This window comes from Salvelinus namaycush, chromosome 24 (genome assembly GCF_016432855.1).
Source record: "Salvelinus namaycush isolate Seneca chromosome 24, SaNama_1.0, whole genome shotgun sequence".
Classification (NCBI taxonomy): Eukaryota; Metazoa; Chordata; class Actinopteri; order Salmoniformes; family Salmonidae; genus Salvelinus; species Salvelinus namaycush.
In genome coordinates, this window is record NC_052330.1 from 7,247,516 (window position 1) to 7,265,418 (window position 17,903).

Consider the following 17,903-nt stretch of genomic DNA (forward strand, 5'->3'; position numbering starts at 1 on the left):
ATTAAAAGATTTTAAAAATCCTAAAATGAATGTAGGCCTAAATAAAATGTTTAGACTTATTTTACTGTCATGTTGGACTTCATTCATTACCGTCAGTTACACGGTTATTCAATTACAGCCACAAGCCTACCTACAACCTTCATATCATTACATGTACTGTAGTGGCCATCACTGGCAATACTAAAACCCTCCATATTCTTTCACTAGATTCACTTCTAATGACAGCCGTATTATGCTCAAGATGTTTGTGTTATTTGTGTGACTACCATATTTCAAATCATGGTTCAGTCACAAGGGACTACTTCTTCCCTGGTGCCTGGTCACTTACCCATGAACATCATGTAGTCATACATCCCTTCCACTGAGATCACCTCCATAAAGCAGTTCCGGTTGTGTTTCTTCTCCAGGCCCTCAGGCAGGTTAGCGTTGTTTTTGTACAGGTCAGTGAATAGCTAGGGAGATTGGAATCTTTTATATTCACGAGAAATTAAAGACTACAAAACACACAACCCAGTCTTTCAAGTAAGCTCAGAGTGAGTCAAACCAGTCAGTTAAATCAGTTTCTAACTAACAGTCTGACACTTACTTGATCATTTAAATCTGAGATTTTACATGCAAGATTTCCATGGAATATGTTCTTTCAAAAGTGCTAAACCCTGGAATGACCGGAACATTCTCTCATTTTGGTTAGTGGAAGGAACATGCAAATATTCATCATTGTGACTGAAATGAGCACATCCTGTCAAAGGGCAGGGCTAAGTATTTGACACTGTGACAAAAATGTTGTTGTTTTTTAACGGAAGACACTAAAATATTTGGTTCCAGCATTCATCGTGGGGTCATTTGTAAAAACGCCTGAGAGTTAAGAGAAATGGTTTTAATTTATTAGTTGGGGTCAAGGCCAATGCTCCTTCAAATGTTTTTCGGCACTGAGCAAATTTCAGGTCTGCTGAGCGCAAGCTTGTATGTTGTGAAAATGCAGTGCAACTTCCAGCGTTCGTTTACTGTGAACACTGAGGCTGTACCCACTTTAAGTTAGTTTCAGACAGAGGTCAAGTAGGCTACTGTGGCTATTTGATCATAATGTAGGCCTATCAGAAGGGCCTACCATCAAAAACAATGGAGTAAATTCATCCCATAACATTTTAACACAGAAATAGCTGTTCTATCATTCAGCCTACAGTAGCAGGCAATGTTTGGTGTTCAATGTAGGCCCACATTCCAAAACACTTTTGAAAAAAACATGTAGGGCTTGACATTAACCTGTTTATGCAGTTGTCCTTTAGACAAGGAAGGTGACTGAAAATTAAACCACTTTACAAAATAAAATGTATTCTTGTTCCCATACCATTATTATAGAGAATCAAAAATATTATGCTACACTTTGCCTATTGGCTACTTAGCTTATTCAAGCCTGTCTCAAAATACAACATTGCCCCTTTAAGACAAGAAAAAGCTTTTTACCTGACTCACTTTTCAAAGATGCTCTTGTAGGAAGCAATCACTCCCCCATTGCTGACTACAAATTATCTATAACTAGGCTAATAACTCCCTAACTAGCAAAGGATATGAACAAATGTGCACATGTGGCTACATGCAGCTCTCGCTTTGATCTCAAAACAAGCCTTATAGGGAACATTGGTCAAGGTTGTCCACTGAAGCAGGACACATCCCTAGATATATCTGAGATTGATGGGATGGATGTATACAATCAGTGTTCACTGTGAAGTGTGTACGTGGTCCCAGGGCAAATGGGGAGTTTTGCACCATTGGCACGCACAGTAATTGTAAAGGTAAAACTTGGGAATTTGGGGAAAATGTTTTGGTTACTTTGGGGAATTGTGCAACCCTAGCCTCACCTTCTTGTTCTTCTCAGCAGTAGGGCTGAGCATGGTCATCTCTGGTCTGCTAGGTTTGGCTTTGGGAGATTCACAGGAGTTGAAGAAGGACTGGATGAAGGGCTCCAGGTTCTGTCCTTTCTGGCAGGCAGAGATGCAGAGGAAAACAAAGACAGAACATTGTGATTAATATCAGTCGACTGAGCCGGAATATTGTCTGATCATATCTACTTCCTTTTCCAGTTAAATTTAGTCTCAGAGATGAACTATAACATTGATATATTGGTATTGGCCGGAACCCCAAGAGATATTCTACTATTAAAAGCACATTGGAAAAATGCCTCTTACCTCTTTTATAATTTTTCCAGGGACAGACCTGAATATTTTACCTGAGAAGGAATAAAATCAATACAGATCCACGTGGAGCTACATAGCTAATCAATGATGAATTTCTCATGTATTTCACCATGGCATTTTCAGCCCTATAAATTCTGTATGAATGCATGGTCAAAAGTAGTGCACTATATAGAGGATAGGGTGGCATTTGGGACCCAGAACATGTACTTCTCCAGGGCATCTTCAGCCCTCCTCGTGTCATAATGTATGAATGTGTTAGAAAATGCTCCATAGATGTTAATGATGTACTGTGTGAATGTGTTAGAAAATGCTCCATACCGAGGTTGACATCAGGCAACATCTTGTCCATGAACTGAGACTCCATGCTGTGAGGCGATAGGAAGTCTGCCAACAACTGACTGTTAGTTAGCTCTGGGTGCTGCATCAGTCTCTGTTCCCAACACACGCACAGATAAAGGCATGGATGCAGGCACGGATGCACGCATAGATGCACACACCACACACACACACAATACAAATACGCATATGCACACAAGCACAGGACTCACCAAAAGCGAGAGAGATGAAGATATATTAGAGTCATTTTATTGTTTTTTAATGCCTTGAATGCACTACTTACTGCACACTATGCAGAGCAACAGGCCTATGAATCATTACCTGCAAATATTCCTCAAATTCTTCCCTTTTGGATGACAAGAACTCATAGTTCTTTGGTCCAATAATTCTTTTGGAGGGAAGCTGTGCATCTGCAAATGAGCCTGTGCAAAAGTGAACAAGGTCAATTTACTAGTGACATTTATAGTGTCAAAAAAGGAAACAAAAGTTCTGTCAGCATCCACCAGCCACAGGACTGAAATAAAGCCAAAAAAGGTACACTTCCTCTGTTGAAATGTGTGAGAAAGTATAAGTGACATCTTACCATGGAACTCTGTGAGTTTATTTTCTAGAACGTAGAATTCCATGTATCTTCTGAAGATGGACCAGTTCTCCGTTTCATGCCCCACTGAGAAAACCGCTCAAGAATCAACAGAATTGAAAACCAACATCAATATTGCAGTTTTATATTTCCCATTCCCAACTGTCAATAATCATCAAATGTATGGCTGCTTCCCAAATGGCACTTTATTTCCTGCATAGTAGGTAGGCCGATATATAGAATTCATTCGATTGATTTGAATTTGTTTTAGCGCGATGTTCCAAATGCTTGTATCGCAAGAATCAAAAGTACATTTTTTCCCTGTTTTTATGAGCGTTTATGTATTTTTGGTCTCATCTCCTTCGCTCCTTCTGTGCACCTTCTCACTCGCACACAGACACTAAGCCCCTCCCCATGCCACGCACAACAACGACAAACGATAACTTCTTGCTCTCTGACAACAAGCAGTTAAAACTTGCTATTTGCATTTGAGGTTTGGGCCAACAGAATCGGTCATATGGACACCGAAATACTTAAGACATTATTTTTCTGTAATAGAGGAGAACGATACTCTTTTTATATGTCTCAACTCCCAACATTCATAACAGAGCAGACCCTACTAAAACGTAAGTATCAATAAACATGAGCACGCATTCTGGTAGATTCTTCATATTCGCGCACATGCAGGGTTTTCAGATGGTGAAAAAGATTGCTGGTGTTTCCACCTTTGGCTAGCACAATGCGTCTACACAACTTACACAATACTGTTTGTTGGTTGAGGTCCGATATCTTAAAGCCAAACCAGTTCCAAACGACAGAGGCCCCCTTTTTTCGAACCAATTCTTCGTCGTCCTGCAAATCAACCTCAATAGCATTATTTTCCTCTTCTTCAGTCATCCTCAATGCTTGCTTACATTTTTGCGCTTGAGTTTCAGACACTTTTGCTAACGAAAGGAGTTTACTTCACTAAATGTTTTCTTGCATGTTTGTTTGTTGACTTTGATTGGCAGGCAGATCGCGTGTAACGTCCATGCTCCTACTTTGCTAAAAAGAAGAAGCTATGTAAAAGATAAAACTATTTGAACTAGCCCACTAGGCTGTATCACTCGACTTGAAATTTTTAACAAAACAAAAACGCCTTATTTCATACATTTATTAATTTACCATGATATGGCAAAATCCACATCATGGCACAACGTCATACTGGTATTCACTTTCATACCAGTATACCACACAACCCCAATATATCTTGAATCACCCAAAACTATCTTTAGGCCATATCCCCCAGCCCTACTACATAGTGCCCTACTTTTGACCAGGACTCTCTGATCAAAAGTAGTGCATTATGTAGGTAATAGGGTGCCATTTGGGACTAACTCATAAACATCTTTGGTTGTGCCCTCACCTTCCTTCCTGTCGTTGCGCTCCACTTCGATACAGAACACAGGGACCCTCTCCCTATTGACCTCATCAACGTAGGGGATGGTGATGCTCCAGGCTGACAGGTTCCTCAGGACTCCTGGAGTACTGCAAGCCTCCACTGGGGTGTTATCCTCCACCACCATAGTGGCCTCCTCAATCTGCAACACATGGGAGGTGTGGGACGACAGTTGAACTAAGCTCATGAGGCACTTAGAAGTTATATTCTTCTAGAATCATATAATTTACATAAGTCAAAAAATGTATGTACCAATAGCAGAACGCCCCTTTAATTGTACTTAGCTAAAAAATAAACCCTTTGGTGATAATAAACATGAAAACCACCTATTCATATACAGATAGTGGAGGATGAGGAAGTGATATTGGTTTCTCTTTGGGTGTCAGTTTTAAAGTATTGCACTATATCAGGAATAAAGTGCCATTTGGAGGGGAAGCGCTCACCACTTCATCTTCAGCGTTGACCATGGCGTACGGCAGCATAGTCCCCTCCATGGTAGTGCTTTTGAAGACACCTTTGATCTTGCTGCCGATCCTGCTTATCCCGAAGGACTCCCCCCGTTTTGAGATGTTCCTTCACAGGCACACACAAAAACATATGCGTGAACAACACAAGTGAACACACCAACTAGGAAATGGAGAGTCGGAAAGGGAGCTGTGTGCAACTGCATGTGTTCCTGTCAACAGTTGTTGAGGCCACTTATGCAAATGTCTGATGTTAATGCAGCCTTGCCTCATGTCAAAATGCCATGCTGATTTCCAAATCCGAACAACACACAACGAGAGCACACATTATGAAGCGCTGCACATTCAACTAACGGCCAGACGAAAACAGATGAGGTACTTTGAAGTTGTGTATTACAGGAGTCCATGCTTACAGACTGAGGCTCATAGCTAGCCATATGTCAATAGAAGTTAGAAATGTTGGATGGGAAAGTTAGTACAGACCAAATATTGGGGACAACCAATGAGGGTTGAAGAGAGATGGCGTGAAATTGAGGCCCTTCAACACTGCCCCAAAAAGGGGGACTTGGTCAGGCAGCTGTTATGCACAAGAAAACTATGGACACTCACACAAGAAATGGATAGATAGACCAAGAGAAAAACGGCATGAGAAGAGATCTGTAATGGGGCTATGGGCAACGCCATCGTTCTCCTCCTCCATTCAAACACTTGCGACTTTGTATATTCAAAAGGTGCAACTAAAATAAAGACCAATGCATCTATCCAAAATGGTACATAGGCCTATAACCCCAAATCTTGTTCAGTTATAGCAATTCAACACGGTAAAGAGTAAGTCAATACAAAAACACATACAAACACTAGATTGCAAAAGCCTACTGAAGACAAGTGCTTATTGCCCCACAATGCTTTTGTTCTCAGGCAAATTTTGGTTCCTTCACTTCATTCTGGGCATATTAAGTCGCATTTCTTGCATGCAGCTAAATCAACGGCAGCCAGCCGAGGGACATTAGCTTGGCCTGCATCATTCAAAACACATACTCACCTCATATCATCCAAACTCAGACTATTCCTGGAATAATAGGCACAATGAATTACAGGCTGCCAGGATAAACAGGACCAGCCCACAAATAGTCCAAATTAGCCTCAGTGCCCTTTGTGGGGATGTGGTGGGCGTCAACAGGTCTGTTACTGGGGCCAAAAATAATACACCACCCTAATGTAGTGTTGATGTGAACTTGATATAGACTTGGAGGCATTCTGTGTATTACATGAACGACATAATGAAACTAGTCTTAACACTTCTGTTTGGAAGAATATTAAAGCTCTCCAATTAAGTCTCTATTTAGATGTAAAGGGAACATTTGTGGACTACATTATATGACAACAACAAAAAACTATAAAACTAACTACACTAAACACTTCAGCTTAGAGTAACATTAGACATCTTTCCAATGTAGTCATTGCCATCAGGAGCACAAACCTGTTCATTCTGGAGTCCATTTTTGGAGACTCCACCCCCCTCAGAAGGTGTCTGAAATACTGCAGAGAGAAAGAGAGCTATAAATGTGGGAAAATATTATCCATTTGTCAACTTGCTTTTGTATACCGAAACTTGCTTTTGTATATCGTTTGACTCTGTCATTGTATGTTTGCCCTATGTGCAATTTAGAACACAGACGATAGTATAGTACAGTGTAAGTGCTGTACTTGGGCTCACCTCATCGCTGTGGCAGAACATGGGGGTGAAGACGCTCTCCAGCAGGGACAGCACATGCTCATAGGCCTCAAACAGGCAGTGCATGGTCTGCAGCTTCACCACTCCCTCGTACGGCCCCTGTGCAACTAGTGCCAATTATGACAGAGTGCAGTAAAATAAATTAAAAATTAAAAAGAGCAAGTCATATATATTTTCAAGGTTTGTGGACTTTGAGAAGATAGCACATATCTGATTGAAAAAGGCGGCGCACGTCACACTATGTTGAACGATGATTGTGTACTGAGAATCTAGCAGCGCTTACTGTTTCGTATTTCCTCGATGATGACGGGGTCAAAGCTGATCTTGTCGATGCTTTCTTCCAGGCAGTAGGTCTCATAGAGATGCTGCACCTCTCCATGCAGGCGCTGCAGCTCAGAGTCACTCAGCTCCGGACACAGGATCTTATCATTGAACTCTTCTGGAATGACATGAAGGAAAAGTAGATGAATGCTGTTAAAGTGTTACTTGATTGATCAATGTTTTATAAAACTTCCAAATTCACAGTAGCAGTGCATGGGTAAAATCACTGGGGAAGCCAAGCCAGGGGGAAAAAGCCATATTACGACCTGTGTTGTGATACTTGCGTTGTTTGTTCTATGACCTGTTAGTTCATATGCCTTGCGACCCTGATATATAGGCTTAAAAGCCGAGACAATTAGACACAGTGGGCAGAATAAATTCAACCACACCTTTGTTTCAACACAAAACCAGAGAGCAACATCTGTCCGGTGAAGTCCACAAAACATATTGCATGTAACAAACAGTTACATGACCTACAGCATGGTTAAGCAAGTTAATGTTTCCAACATTTTCTGAATACTAAACAACTATTGATTTAGAACACCGTAGGGTTAACACAAGTCGCAAAGAAAACAGGGAGCTGCCTCCACTATTCCAGCACCATTTCAACATCATCAAATCACCTATGCTTAGTCTAATACAGTGACAACTAAAATATTTCAAAAACAATTTAGTCCAATCAACATAATCTAGATATGTGGCTGTCCATGGTACTGATGTGTGTGTGCGCGTGTATGTAAGTAAGTAAAAAAAACATGTTGACTCACCCTACGTGTAGAAAAACACCAATGTCATCCTCCTCTCTTTCATGTTGCCGAAACGGTCTATGATTGTCATATAGCACACACTAAGTTTTTGTTGTCCTAGGCTACCTGGCTAAAATGCTTGCTGGCTAGTCTGACTTCATGGGCAACGATTAGCCAGCTAGTTAACATTAGCCTACTACATATTGAACTTCCATCCTCTCAGGCACAATGTTTGAATTTATGGTTGGATCAGAATCACCGTTATAATCACTGGCCAGTACAGAGAAGTAAGTAAAGCCACAAGTCGAAATTCCTACCTCCGTCCATGGCTAATTTAGGAAAAGGCCAATTTCAGCTAGCTAGCTAGCCACCGGAGAACAACACAACGAGATGCAACAATTCAAGTTTTCTGCCAATTAAGTTTGGCTTGATGTGATTGGTGTGAATCCAAATCCAAACTGGCTTCCCTTGATATGTCTATTCAGAGCTGAGCTCACTCAGTTTAGCTCAAAGCTGATTGCCTATTATTGTATAATTGTTTATCAAGGGAGAACAAATGCTATCTGGCATTCCTTGCATTCAATGCTACGGGCGGCAACAGAGCTGTGGCGGTCACGAAATTCAGTCAGCCTGTGATTGTCAAGCAAATAACTGTCGGGCTCACAGTAATTGACCGTATATTAACATACACATTTAGCGTCTCCTGGCTTCCACACATAGCCTTATAAAGTCTAATAAATCCATGTAATATAGGTCTTAAGAAGCATTATATGAAGAACATCTAGTCTATTTCAGAAGAACAGAATAGCATACTCTGAGTTGTCCTTATGTTAGGTCCTGAACTGGCTATGCCAAATGGCTGTGGGCTACACTAGTTCATTTAGTAAACAAGACTTGCTTAGAATTCCATGGCATTATTTTATAGTATGAAGAATACAATTGAACAAAGCTAAACAAAATATCAATATTTTTCCCAAACGATTTGAGGGCGTGCGCACATGCGGCTATTCTGTGTTGAGCGGTTAACATAAATGAGGTACTACTATATGCTTCATTTAGAGTTATTAATGTAACTTTAGTTGTTCTACAAACGTTGGGCAATATGTTTAGATTTTTAATACATTGTAAGGCTGCATGATGCAACTAATGATTTGAAAAAAGTCGCTTGAAAAGGCATGAGCTCTGCTTTGTTTTTTTGCGCAAGCTGTACACACTTCATTAGTCTCTCATTCACAATTAGACAAGCACTTGATAATGCCTCGAATTTCACGCTGGCATCCCCTTTGTGTCCGTAATGCACCCTAAAAAATACATGCCTTTTGCAGCCAGTGGCCATTGTGCCCTTGGCCCGGAGTGCTACGTTGTACCCTTCTTCCTGACTGCTGTACGCTCCTAAGCACCGCTCACTCACATGGCTCTCCATCACGTGATTGGGTCTTTCTCACAGGCTACAAGTGAAGACCGACACATCCGGGATGCAACTGCGCACGTCCTTATCCAATTTCGAGGTGCATATTGAAAGAACTGTCCACATTTACTTTTCGTCAGCCAACAAGATGAGTAGGCCTAACGAACAGCAAAATCAAAGTCTACTATCCCCCATAGTACAAAAGTCGACATATTCTATTCTGTGCGAGAAATAAATATTCCAAACATAGTCTGGGACAGTTGTGGGATGCAATAGATCACAAATGAATACAACCACTAGCAATGTGGCTGACGCAACAGATCAGAACATTTAGAAATATCCGGCTATTTCTTCACATTATAAGCGCAGCAATGCGCACATGGCAGTAGGCTATAAGCTCTTATGTTCCATTAGCGGGAAAACACCATTATCAAAAGTGACGCAAATGTGATTATGTATGTAATGCTTTTATTATAAAGGTGCATTTTTATGGTGAAAATGATCTTCCCCAAACTTGAAACTAACGCACTACTTATGTATGCTCTAAACGCCTTGTAAAGCAGATTAATGTGCTTCATTTTTAGAAGTTATTTGGCCACTTTAGTTGTGATACAAACCTGATCAAACATATAGGCCTATGAGCTAGGCTACAGGATGTGTGCGACTATGATTAGAAAAAGTCGGGGGGGAAGGCAGTTTCTTATGCTGGGCATCATTCAGAAGTGATAATATATAGGCTAATATTGCCACCCATCAGACTATTCTTGACTTAATCTTGTCTTTACATGTACTAAATAATATATGTGTAAAATGTGTTTTGATTTAGAATGGCCCAATATCATGCACCTGTCTCGAAACAGAGGCAGCGGTAAAAAATACATGTCATCTATGCACTTAAGTAGCGAATGGAGGGCGCTTTTCCCATGGTTCATTTTAAATGCCAGCCAGGTAGGCTATACTCCTGTTGTAAAGATAAACAATGTGCTTAATATTAGGAAAGTTGAGAAATAAATATAGTAGGCCTAGCCTATAGAAAGATGGGATGCTCCTCTTTTTAAAATAGAGGCCATCACTGTTTTCTCGTGCAATTGCATAGCCTATAGAAATGTTGTGCAACAGGAGCTCATGGGCTCTCCTGAAATGTTTGATTAGATTTTCAAACACATTTGCATTGATGTCAGAGTGATTAGAGGGACAATAGAGTGCTGAGTACCAGGCAGTTAGCAAGTTTGGTAGGCTACTAATGACCATCAGCAGCATTAGAACTTGGAGAAGCCTAATTACCGTGACTAAACGGTCACGTGGAATTTGACTGCCTTTTGACTCGTGACCGCCGATGTGGCGGTAATACAGTCATCGCAACAGCCCTAGGCGACAACAATATCATACTCTTTTTGACCAGACATCAGATAAATGGGCTACACATACAGAGGGGCACATTTTGAATTGCTACCTCTGTATTCCTATGGGTCTCATTTAAACCCATGATTATGTATACACATTTTAAATGGTTATAGTTCAAAAAGTATATAGAGTATCAACAGGTTTTTGACAAGCAATCTAAGTAGGGTCAGTCTGAACATATCAATGTTGGTTTGGAGTTTATAGCTTAAACAGTAAAAGGGTTGATAGGTCTAGATTATTATATATTTTTAAACCATTTTAGTCTATGGGCCGTTTATTTGCGATTGAAATGAATTGTGAGCTCATTTAAATGTTTCAGTAGTAAAAAAAGTATAAACGCTATCAAAAATATTTTCTCAAACAATCTAAACTGGGGCAATCTGGTTTCGTGTTAATAGCTTACATCTTTTAAGCTCTAGAGTGGGCCTGAAGAAGTCGAATAAGAAATATAGTGTCTTGCCTTCAGCAAGCACACTAATAAAGAAAGAGAAGTGGGGTTGAGTGTTGTTACTCTCTAGACATCACTGGCTATGGTTATTCTGTGTCATCATGGACTTATGGTCTTCAATATACATGCCTCTCAATATGGGAGTAGCATGCAGGAAAGATGGCAGTACAAATGTATTTCTTTCAGGACAAACAACTCAATTCAAAAAATATTTTAAGGGGTGAGAACGTGGTAGGAGGCAAACAAAATGCCTTTTATAGCCTTGTATGAGGATCTCTGAAAGTAGTGCTGTCCTTACCCACAGTGAGGCAGAACTGAAGAACCTGCACGGCCCCCTCCTGCTTCAGGAAGTTCATAAAGCGGAAGAGCAGGTCCTGTTGCTCCCGGATCTCCTTCAGCTCCAGCTTCAGCACCTGGGAATCCACAGGCCGGAGGACAGCCACAGAGTTCAGAAACTGTGCTTGTCCATGCAAAACTCTAAACCAATACTTTAACTATTGCCTTCATTTTTATTAATTTTGTCATGTCTTCTATTTTAGTTCACTGACTACCTTTCTAATTGTGCTTGTTAGAACTAGGAGGGTACAGTAGTACAGGTATTAATTGTCAGTGGAATGGATACATAACTAACAAGGGCTTTCTGTTCCAAATGCCGAAGGTACTAAGTACCGTAATTTCCGAACTATAAGCCGCTACTTTTTCCCACGCTTTGAACCTCGCGGCTTATACAATGACGCGGCTAATTTATGGATTTTTCCCGCTTTCACAAGATTCATGCCGCCAAAAAACTGAGCACCGTCACATAATGTGACGTAAATCGAGCGCGCTCAAACTTCCCATCATTCTGATTACGGTAGTCATTTTGTCAACCTCATCATGGCAAAGACACGGATAAATGCATATATGCAGCTTCCAAGTTGAAGGCGATCGATCTGGCTGTTGGAAAAGGAACTAGAGCTGCTGCACGGGAGCTTGGCCTTAATGAGTCGATGATAAGACGTTGGAAACAGCAGCGTGAGGAACTGACTCAGTGCAAAAAGACAACAAAAGCTTTCAGAGGGAAGAAAACGGCCCGAACTAGAAAATGAGCTTGAAGCCTGGGTCAACACACAGAGAGCAGACTTTGTTGGTAGGCTACTGTTTACTGCTATTTTTTTTAATTTTTGTTACAAGCCGTGTTTCGTTTAAAGGCTGTGTAAAGTTCATTTGTTTCAATGTACCGGTAGACACCTGCGGCTTATAGACATGTGCGGCTTATTTATGTACAAAATACTTTTTTTATTTTTTTATTCAGTGGGTGCGGCGTATATTCAGGTGCGCTTAATAGTCCAGAAATTACGGTACTTACAGATGTCTTCTTGGTACGAGGGTCAGCGTATTTCTGCAGGAATGGAACCAGGGCAGATGGTGGATCCATGGCCAGCTCAGGCTGGGGAAACAATTTGAGGAATAAATCACAAATGCATTACAGCATGATGCTTCCACATGAGGTTTGGTAAAATGCCCAATTTACTTACTGGAGAGTCATCAACAAATATTAGAACCATGTGGTTCACAGTATCCTGAAAAGCAACAGGAGGAATGCATCAATAAGATGGAATATGTCAACCACCGCTCAGTTAAATTGCTACCATTCCAGAAGTATATGTTGCTCATTTATATCCGTTCGTATTCATATCCTATATCACTAAGCACACAACATTCTACTTACAGGATCAGCCATGAAGTCCAAGGTGGGGAGGAACACAGACCCTACCATGACCTCTCGCATCAGCAGAGCTAAAGATCTGACAATCAGGAAGACATAGGATTCAGATAAAGTGCCTTATGTCAAATGTATTTAACAGTAGAGTTCTCTGTTTTTCCTTGAGGAAGATCTGACAGAAAAAATGTTCACTCAGTATATTTAGTGGTTAAGATCAATAATAAACAGTTAAATGTCTATCATTTTGATAACAAGATAGTGATAAGAATGATAAAATATATACGATTTTGACTGACAGAGGTGCATGGACTGCCTGGTTGGGTGGGCCTACCTGCAGTCAGTAGCTTTGGGTGGCATGAGATAGGCAAAGAGCATCTCCGTCACCTTCCTGAGATAAAGCAGCTCCTCTCTGCGACTGCGCAGAGCAACATGCAGGTCAGGGCCATACTCATCCAGAGCAGCCTGCTGCAAACCTTCAGTGTTCTTCACTAGAACACACACACAGAGTATTAAACCTTGCACAGCCAGTACACATTTTGTTTTCTTTATTGACCAACATCTTGCAGTGCAGTATACTACTGTGAGAATGAAAACATGCAAATCTACAAAACAAATTGTAAACCTTTTTGTTTGGCCTTTGCAATGATTTCAACGTGCTTCATGGCAGCTTTCATCATTTTGCCAGAAATAAGTGAGGGGACATCAACCTGTGTGAAACAATTACACAGTTAGCGTAGAGTCTGAAAAATAGCCACAGCACATTAACACGGTATTACCCATTAGCAATATGTGGATTCAAATGACATACAACAACTCTAATATATGCTAAGGTTTCTTGACAAAGGTTACTACTCGGAGAACAGAATGTGGGTGAAAGAGATGAATAGACAGAACTATATATCACCTTCTGAGCGCGTCGAACTAACACAGATGCAAAGAAACGAAAAGTCATTCTCAGTTCATCTACGCATGCCTCATCATCGGTGATGTCCCTATAAAGTAAAGTAATAAAAAGCATAATGAAATACGCATTCCAAAATCCAGACAGAAAACCCAAGTCAAATCGTTCAAAACTGTGGTAGAAACTACTCACCTGTACCAGGGATATACAAAATTCTCCAGAACCAACTCGAGCAACTAAGGGCCAAATATCAATAATTATTAATTGCATTTGTGATTTTCAAAATTAAAATTATATCTTTGAAATGACCCATTACTCTACCTCTGACATAGAAGCATCCACTTTTGAGTAGACTTTCAAGTCCAACCATGGCTGATAGTTTTCTAGGAGTAATGTTGGTCTGTGAAGGACACCATATTTCAAGATTTTAAAATTGTATTTTTACATTTCAAATCACAATTCAGTCATATATTTATCACACAATAATTTGCAAGCAATTAATGGCATAGTGATGTGTGAATGTGTCAGTCGGTCCTGTGCAGCACATAAGTTTACATGCAAAGTAATAATTCAATAATAAACTGATTATGGCAGTAGGCAGATTACGCAAGTCAAGTAAACGCCTTACTCTGCTCTTCTTAAATCGGCGTACGGTCAAAATCAAAGTAAGCATACAACAATTAAATCACCTGGTTTTCTGAGAAATCTTTCAAATTATTAGGACATGTAAAAGCCTTAAAATCGGCATTCCAGCGGTGTATTTGATCTGCGCATGCGCTAACACCAGCTGAGCGAGCCTCCTCAAGCGTGAGTGAAGTGAGTTCGGAACAACTGAATGTATGCATCTTAGAAGTAGTTCTCACAAACAAACTTTATATGTCCGAACTCAATGTGAAATGCTTCCCAAAAATAACATGGTCGCGGTGGTGGACCTTTTATTTGATTGCTGATTTTCTGCCATCAGGTAGCCTGATTTCAGATGTGTCCATGTAAACAGGATTATTAGGGAAATCGTTCTTCTTGCAAAGCATGTAAAGGTTATATTCAAACTATTACGCTATATTAATCTGACAATTCACAATCGCATAGTGTTAATGTAACCGTAATCTTGTGTCCACTAGATGGCAGATTAACTCCAGATGCACCTCTAACCAATGGGGCAAAAATCCTTCTTGGCATGTTACTCATCAATGCCACTGCTGTTCATTGCTAAACACAAGATTTATTCTTAAGCATTCACAATGTAAACGTGAGTGGTGAGCTGTAGTGATGCGCGTGTCAGCCGTTTGCGCACCCCACCTGCACACAATTGCTAATAACCCATCTACAACTGCCAGACTATGTGATAAAGTGAAAATGAGCCCTGCTCCCGACCCTAACCCACAAGTATAGAAATTGTGCTGCACAGTAAGAGATGTCGGAACAATTTTTTGACAGGGGTGTGGGATTTTCTTTTTTTAAGACCAATTTAGATAGGCTTACAGTACAAGTCAAAAGTTTGGACACACCTACACATTCAAGGGTTTTTCTTTATTTTAGAATACTAGTGTACTAGAACACTAATACTAGAATACTAGTGAAGACATCACAACTATGAAATAACACATACAGAATCATGTAGTAACCAAACAAGTGTTAAAACAAATCTAAATATATTTTATATCTGAGATTCTTTAAAGTAGCTACCCTTTGCCTTGATGACAGCTTTGCACACTCTTGGCATTCTCTCAACCAGCTTCACAGGGAATGCTTTTCCAACAGTCTTGAAGGAGTTCCCAGATATGCTGAGCACTTGTTGGCTGCTTTTCCTTCACTCTGTGGTCCAACTCATCCCAAACCATCCCAATTGGGTTGAGGTCGGGTGATTGTGGAGGCCAGGTCATCTGATGCAGCACTCCATCACTCTCCATCTTGGTCAAATAGCCCTTACACAGCCTGGAGGTGTGTTGGGTCATTGTCCTGTTGAAAAACAAATGATAGTCCCACTAAACCCAAACCAGATGGGATGACGTATCGCTGCAGAATGCTGTGGTAGCCACGCTGGTTAAGTGTGCCTTGAATTCTAAATAAATCACCGACAATGTCACCAGCAAAGCACCCCCACACCACATCCTCCATGCTTCACGGTGGGAACCACACATCTGGAGATCATCCGTTCACCTACTCCGCGTCTCGCAAAGACAAGGCGGTTGGAACTAAAAATCTCAAAATTTGGACTTCCAAATTCCAAACTGGACTTCCACCAGTCGAATGTCCATTGCTCTTGTTTCTTGGCCCAAGCAAGCATCTTCTTTTTGGTGTCCTTTAGTAATGGTTTCTTTGGAGCATTTCGACCTTGAAGGCCTGATTCACGCAGTCTCCTCTGAACAGTTGATTTTGAGATGTGTCTGTTACTTGAACTCTGTGAAGCATTTATTTGGGCTGCAATTTCTGAGGCTGGTAACTCTAATGAACTTATCCTCTGCAGCAGAGGTAACTCTGGGTCTTCCTTTCCTGTGGCGGTCTTCATGAGAGCCAGATTCATCATAGCGCTTGATGGTTTTTGCAACTGCACTTGAAGTTCTTGAAATGTTCCGCATTGACTGACCTTCATGTCTTAAACTAATGATGGACTGTCATTTCTCTTTGCTTATTTGAGCTGTTCTTGCCATAATATGGACTTGGTCTTATACCAAAAAGGACTATCTTATGTATACCACCCCTACCTTGTCACAACACAACTGATTGGCTCAACTGCATTGAGGAAAGAAATTCCACAAATGAACTTAACAAGGCACAACTTTTAATTGAAACGCAATCCAGGTGACTACATCATGAAGCTGGTTGAGAGAATGCCAAGAGTATGCAAAGCTGTCATCAAGTCAAAGGGTGGCTACTTTGATGAATCTCAAATATAAAATACACTTTTTTGGTTACTACATGATTCCATATGTGTTAATTAATAGTTTTGATGTCTTCACTATTATTCTACAATGTAGAAAATAGTAAAAATAAAGAAAAACTCTTGAATGAGTAGGTGTGTCCAAACTTTTGACTGGTACTGTATATGTGCGCATGATCATGCAGCATCCAGCCAGAGTTGTTCAACTTTGCTAGGTGGGTTTGCAGTTGTTCTGAAGTTTACACAGTGTTGTGAATGTATTTGCAGATCCATCAAAGAGTTAAAATTTGATGGAGAATAAACAGTGAAAGAGAACAACACTGTGCCCTTTGTCGATGAGCCATACAAGAGCCGTTACACTGGTGCCGTGACCCGGATGATCCTCATGATCAGCCTGACGCAGATCACCGGGGGAAGTGAAGATCAAGTGTGCTCTTCTGGTCAGATTTTTTGTTTCATGCCATAGGGCTGCTGTTTTGTCATTTCAGTGTTGAGTGTTTTTTCCAGTTTTTATTTTCTCTGTCAATTTTTCTTTAACTTTTTCTTTGACATTTAATTTGTTTCATCCAAGGGCGGTGTCAGGGCTCACAAATCTTCAACTGATAGTGAAATAGTTGAAGATTTTATTACTCCTACTATTGCCAAAGGGAGGGGTGTTTGGTAAACATACAGGTAGCAATGCAATGTCCAGTGGGTTTCATGGTCGGGGAGTGGGGATATATCAGTCATTAGCTGATTGTGTTAGGAGCGCGGGTACACAGTTCAGGAGTGGGTTGATATGACAGACTATTTCAAAAAGCAAAGATGTGAGGTGCCTGATCAAGCAGAAGAGATCATGAGCAGGTTAATGGGAAAAGCCAGGGATGTAGTGAAGAGTCGTTGGACATCAAACAGAACCTAGATCTAATCTACCCCATCCTCCTGCAATACTTCCATAACTCCTGCCTTGGTTCAATGCACAGCAGCAGCCAGATGAGATGGACATGTTGGAACTAATGATGGAGAAAGTGCAGCGACAAAAGTGGTTCCCGTGAACACAACCCCCCTGCACACAACCCAAGGTCTCAACATCGTACCAGTGACCAGGCCTGCAGGGTCTGTAATGATACTAGGCACTCAGCACAGTCTCATTGCATGGGAGAGTGTATGTGCTTCCTCCGTTTCACTCCTGGTCACACGAGAGATGCATGCCCCAGGCTTTTGTCACAGTCCAGTCCGGCTGAGGAAAACTAGCCAGTCTGTGTTTTGAGGGAGGCAGTACAGGTAAAAATGAAGATACTCCCAATGCCGAAGCTCTATACATGTCAGCCAAAGACTCTAATGACATGACTGGATATGTTG

General features: G+C 40.8%; 1 protein-coding gene across 4 annotated transcripts in view; it reads right to left on the reverse strand.

Moving 5' to 3' along the window:
* The window catches only part of LOC120019642 (sorting nexin-14-like), a 28,985-nt gene that overhangs the window by 3,916 nt on the left and 7,166 nt on the right, over window positions 1-17,903 (reverse strand). For 2 of the 4 annotated variants that reach the window (XM_038963001.1, XM_038963002.1), the window contains 20 exons: window positions 14,003-14,081; window positions 13,874-13,917; window positions 13,685-13,772; window positions 13,403-13,487; window positions 13,112-13,268; window positions 12,787-12,862; window positions 12,593-12,637; window positions 12,424-12,504; window positions 11,374-11,488; window positions 7,032-7,187; window positions 6,731-6,855; window positions 6,494-6,552; window positions 4,993-5,122; window positions 4,517-4,691; window positions 3,115-3,210; window positions 2,853-2,953; window positions 2,514-2,625; window positions 2,187-2,227; window positions 1,860-1,979; window positions 329-452 (listed from right to left, as the gene is read on the reverse strand). In XM_038963001.1, coding sequence (XP_038818929.1) covers window positions 329-452; window positions 1,860-1,979; window positions 2,187-2,227; window positions 2,514-2,625; window positions 2,853-2,953; window positions 3,115-3,210; window positions 4,517-4,691; window positions 4,993-5,122; window positions 6,494-6,552; window positions 6,731-6,855; window positions 7,032-7,187; window positions 11,374-11,488; window positions 12,424-12,504; window positions 12,593-12,637; window positions 12,787-12,862; window positions 13,112-13,268; window positions 13,403-13,487; window positions 13,685-13,772; window positions 13,874-13,917; window positions 14,003-14,081 — 2,009 coding nt within the window. The remainder of the gene's footprint in view (window positions 1-328; window positions 453-1,859; window positions 1,980-2,186; window positions 2,228-2,513; window positions 2,626-2,852; window positions 2,954-3,114; window positions 3,211-4,516; window positions 4,692-4,992; window positions 5,123-6,493; window positions 6,553-6,730; window positions 6,856-7,031; window positions 7,188-11,373; window positions 11,489-12,423; window positions 12,505-12,592; window positions 12,638-12,786; window positions 12,863-13,111; window positions 13,269-13,402; window positions 13,488-13,684; window positions 13,773-13,873; window positions 13,918-14,002; window positions 14,082-17,903) is intronic. The other 2 variants (XM_038963004.1, XM_038963003.1) reach the window with 1 other exon arrangement.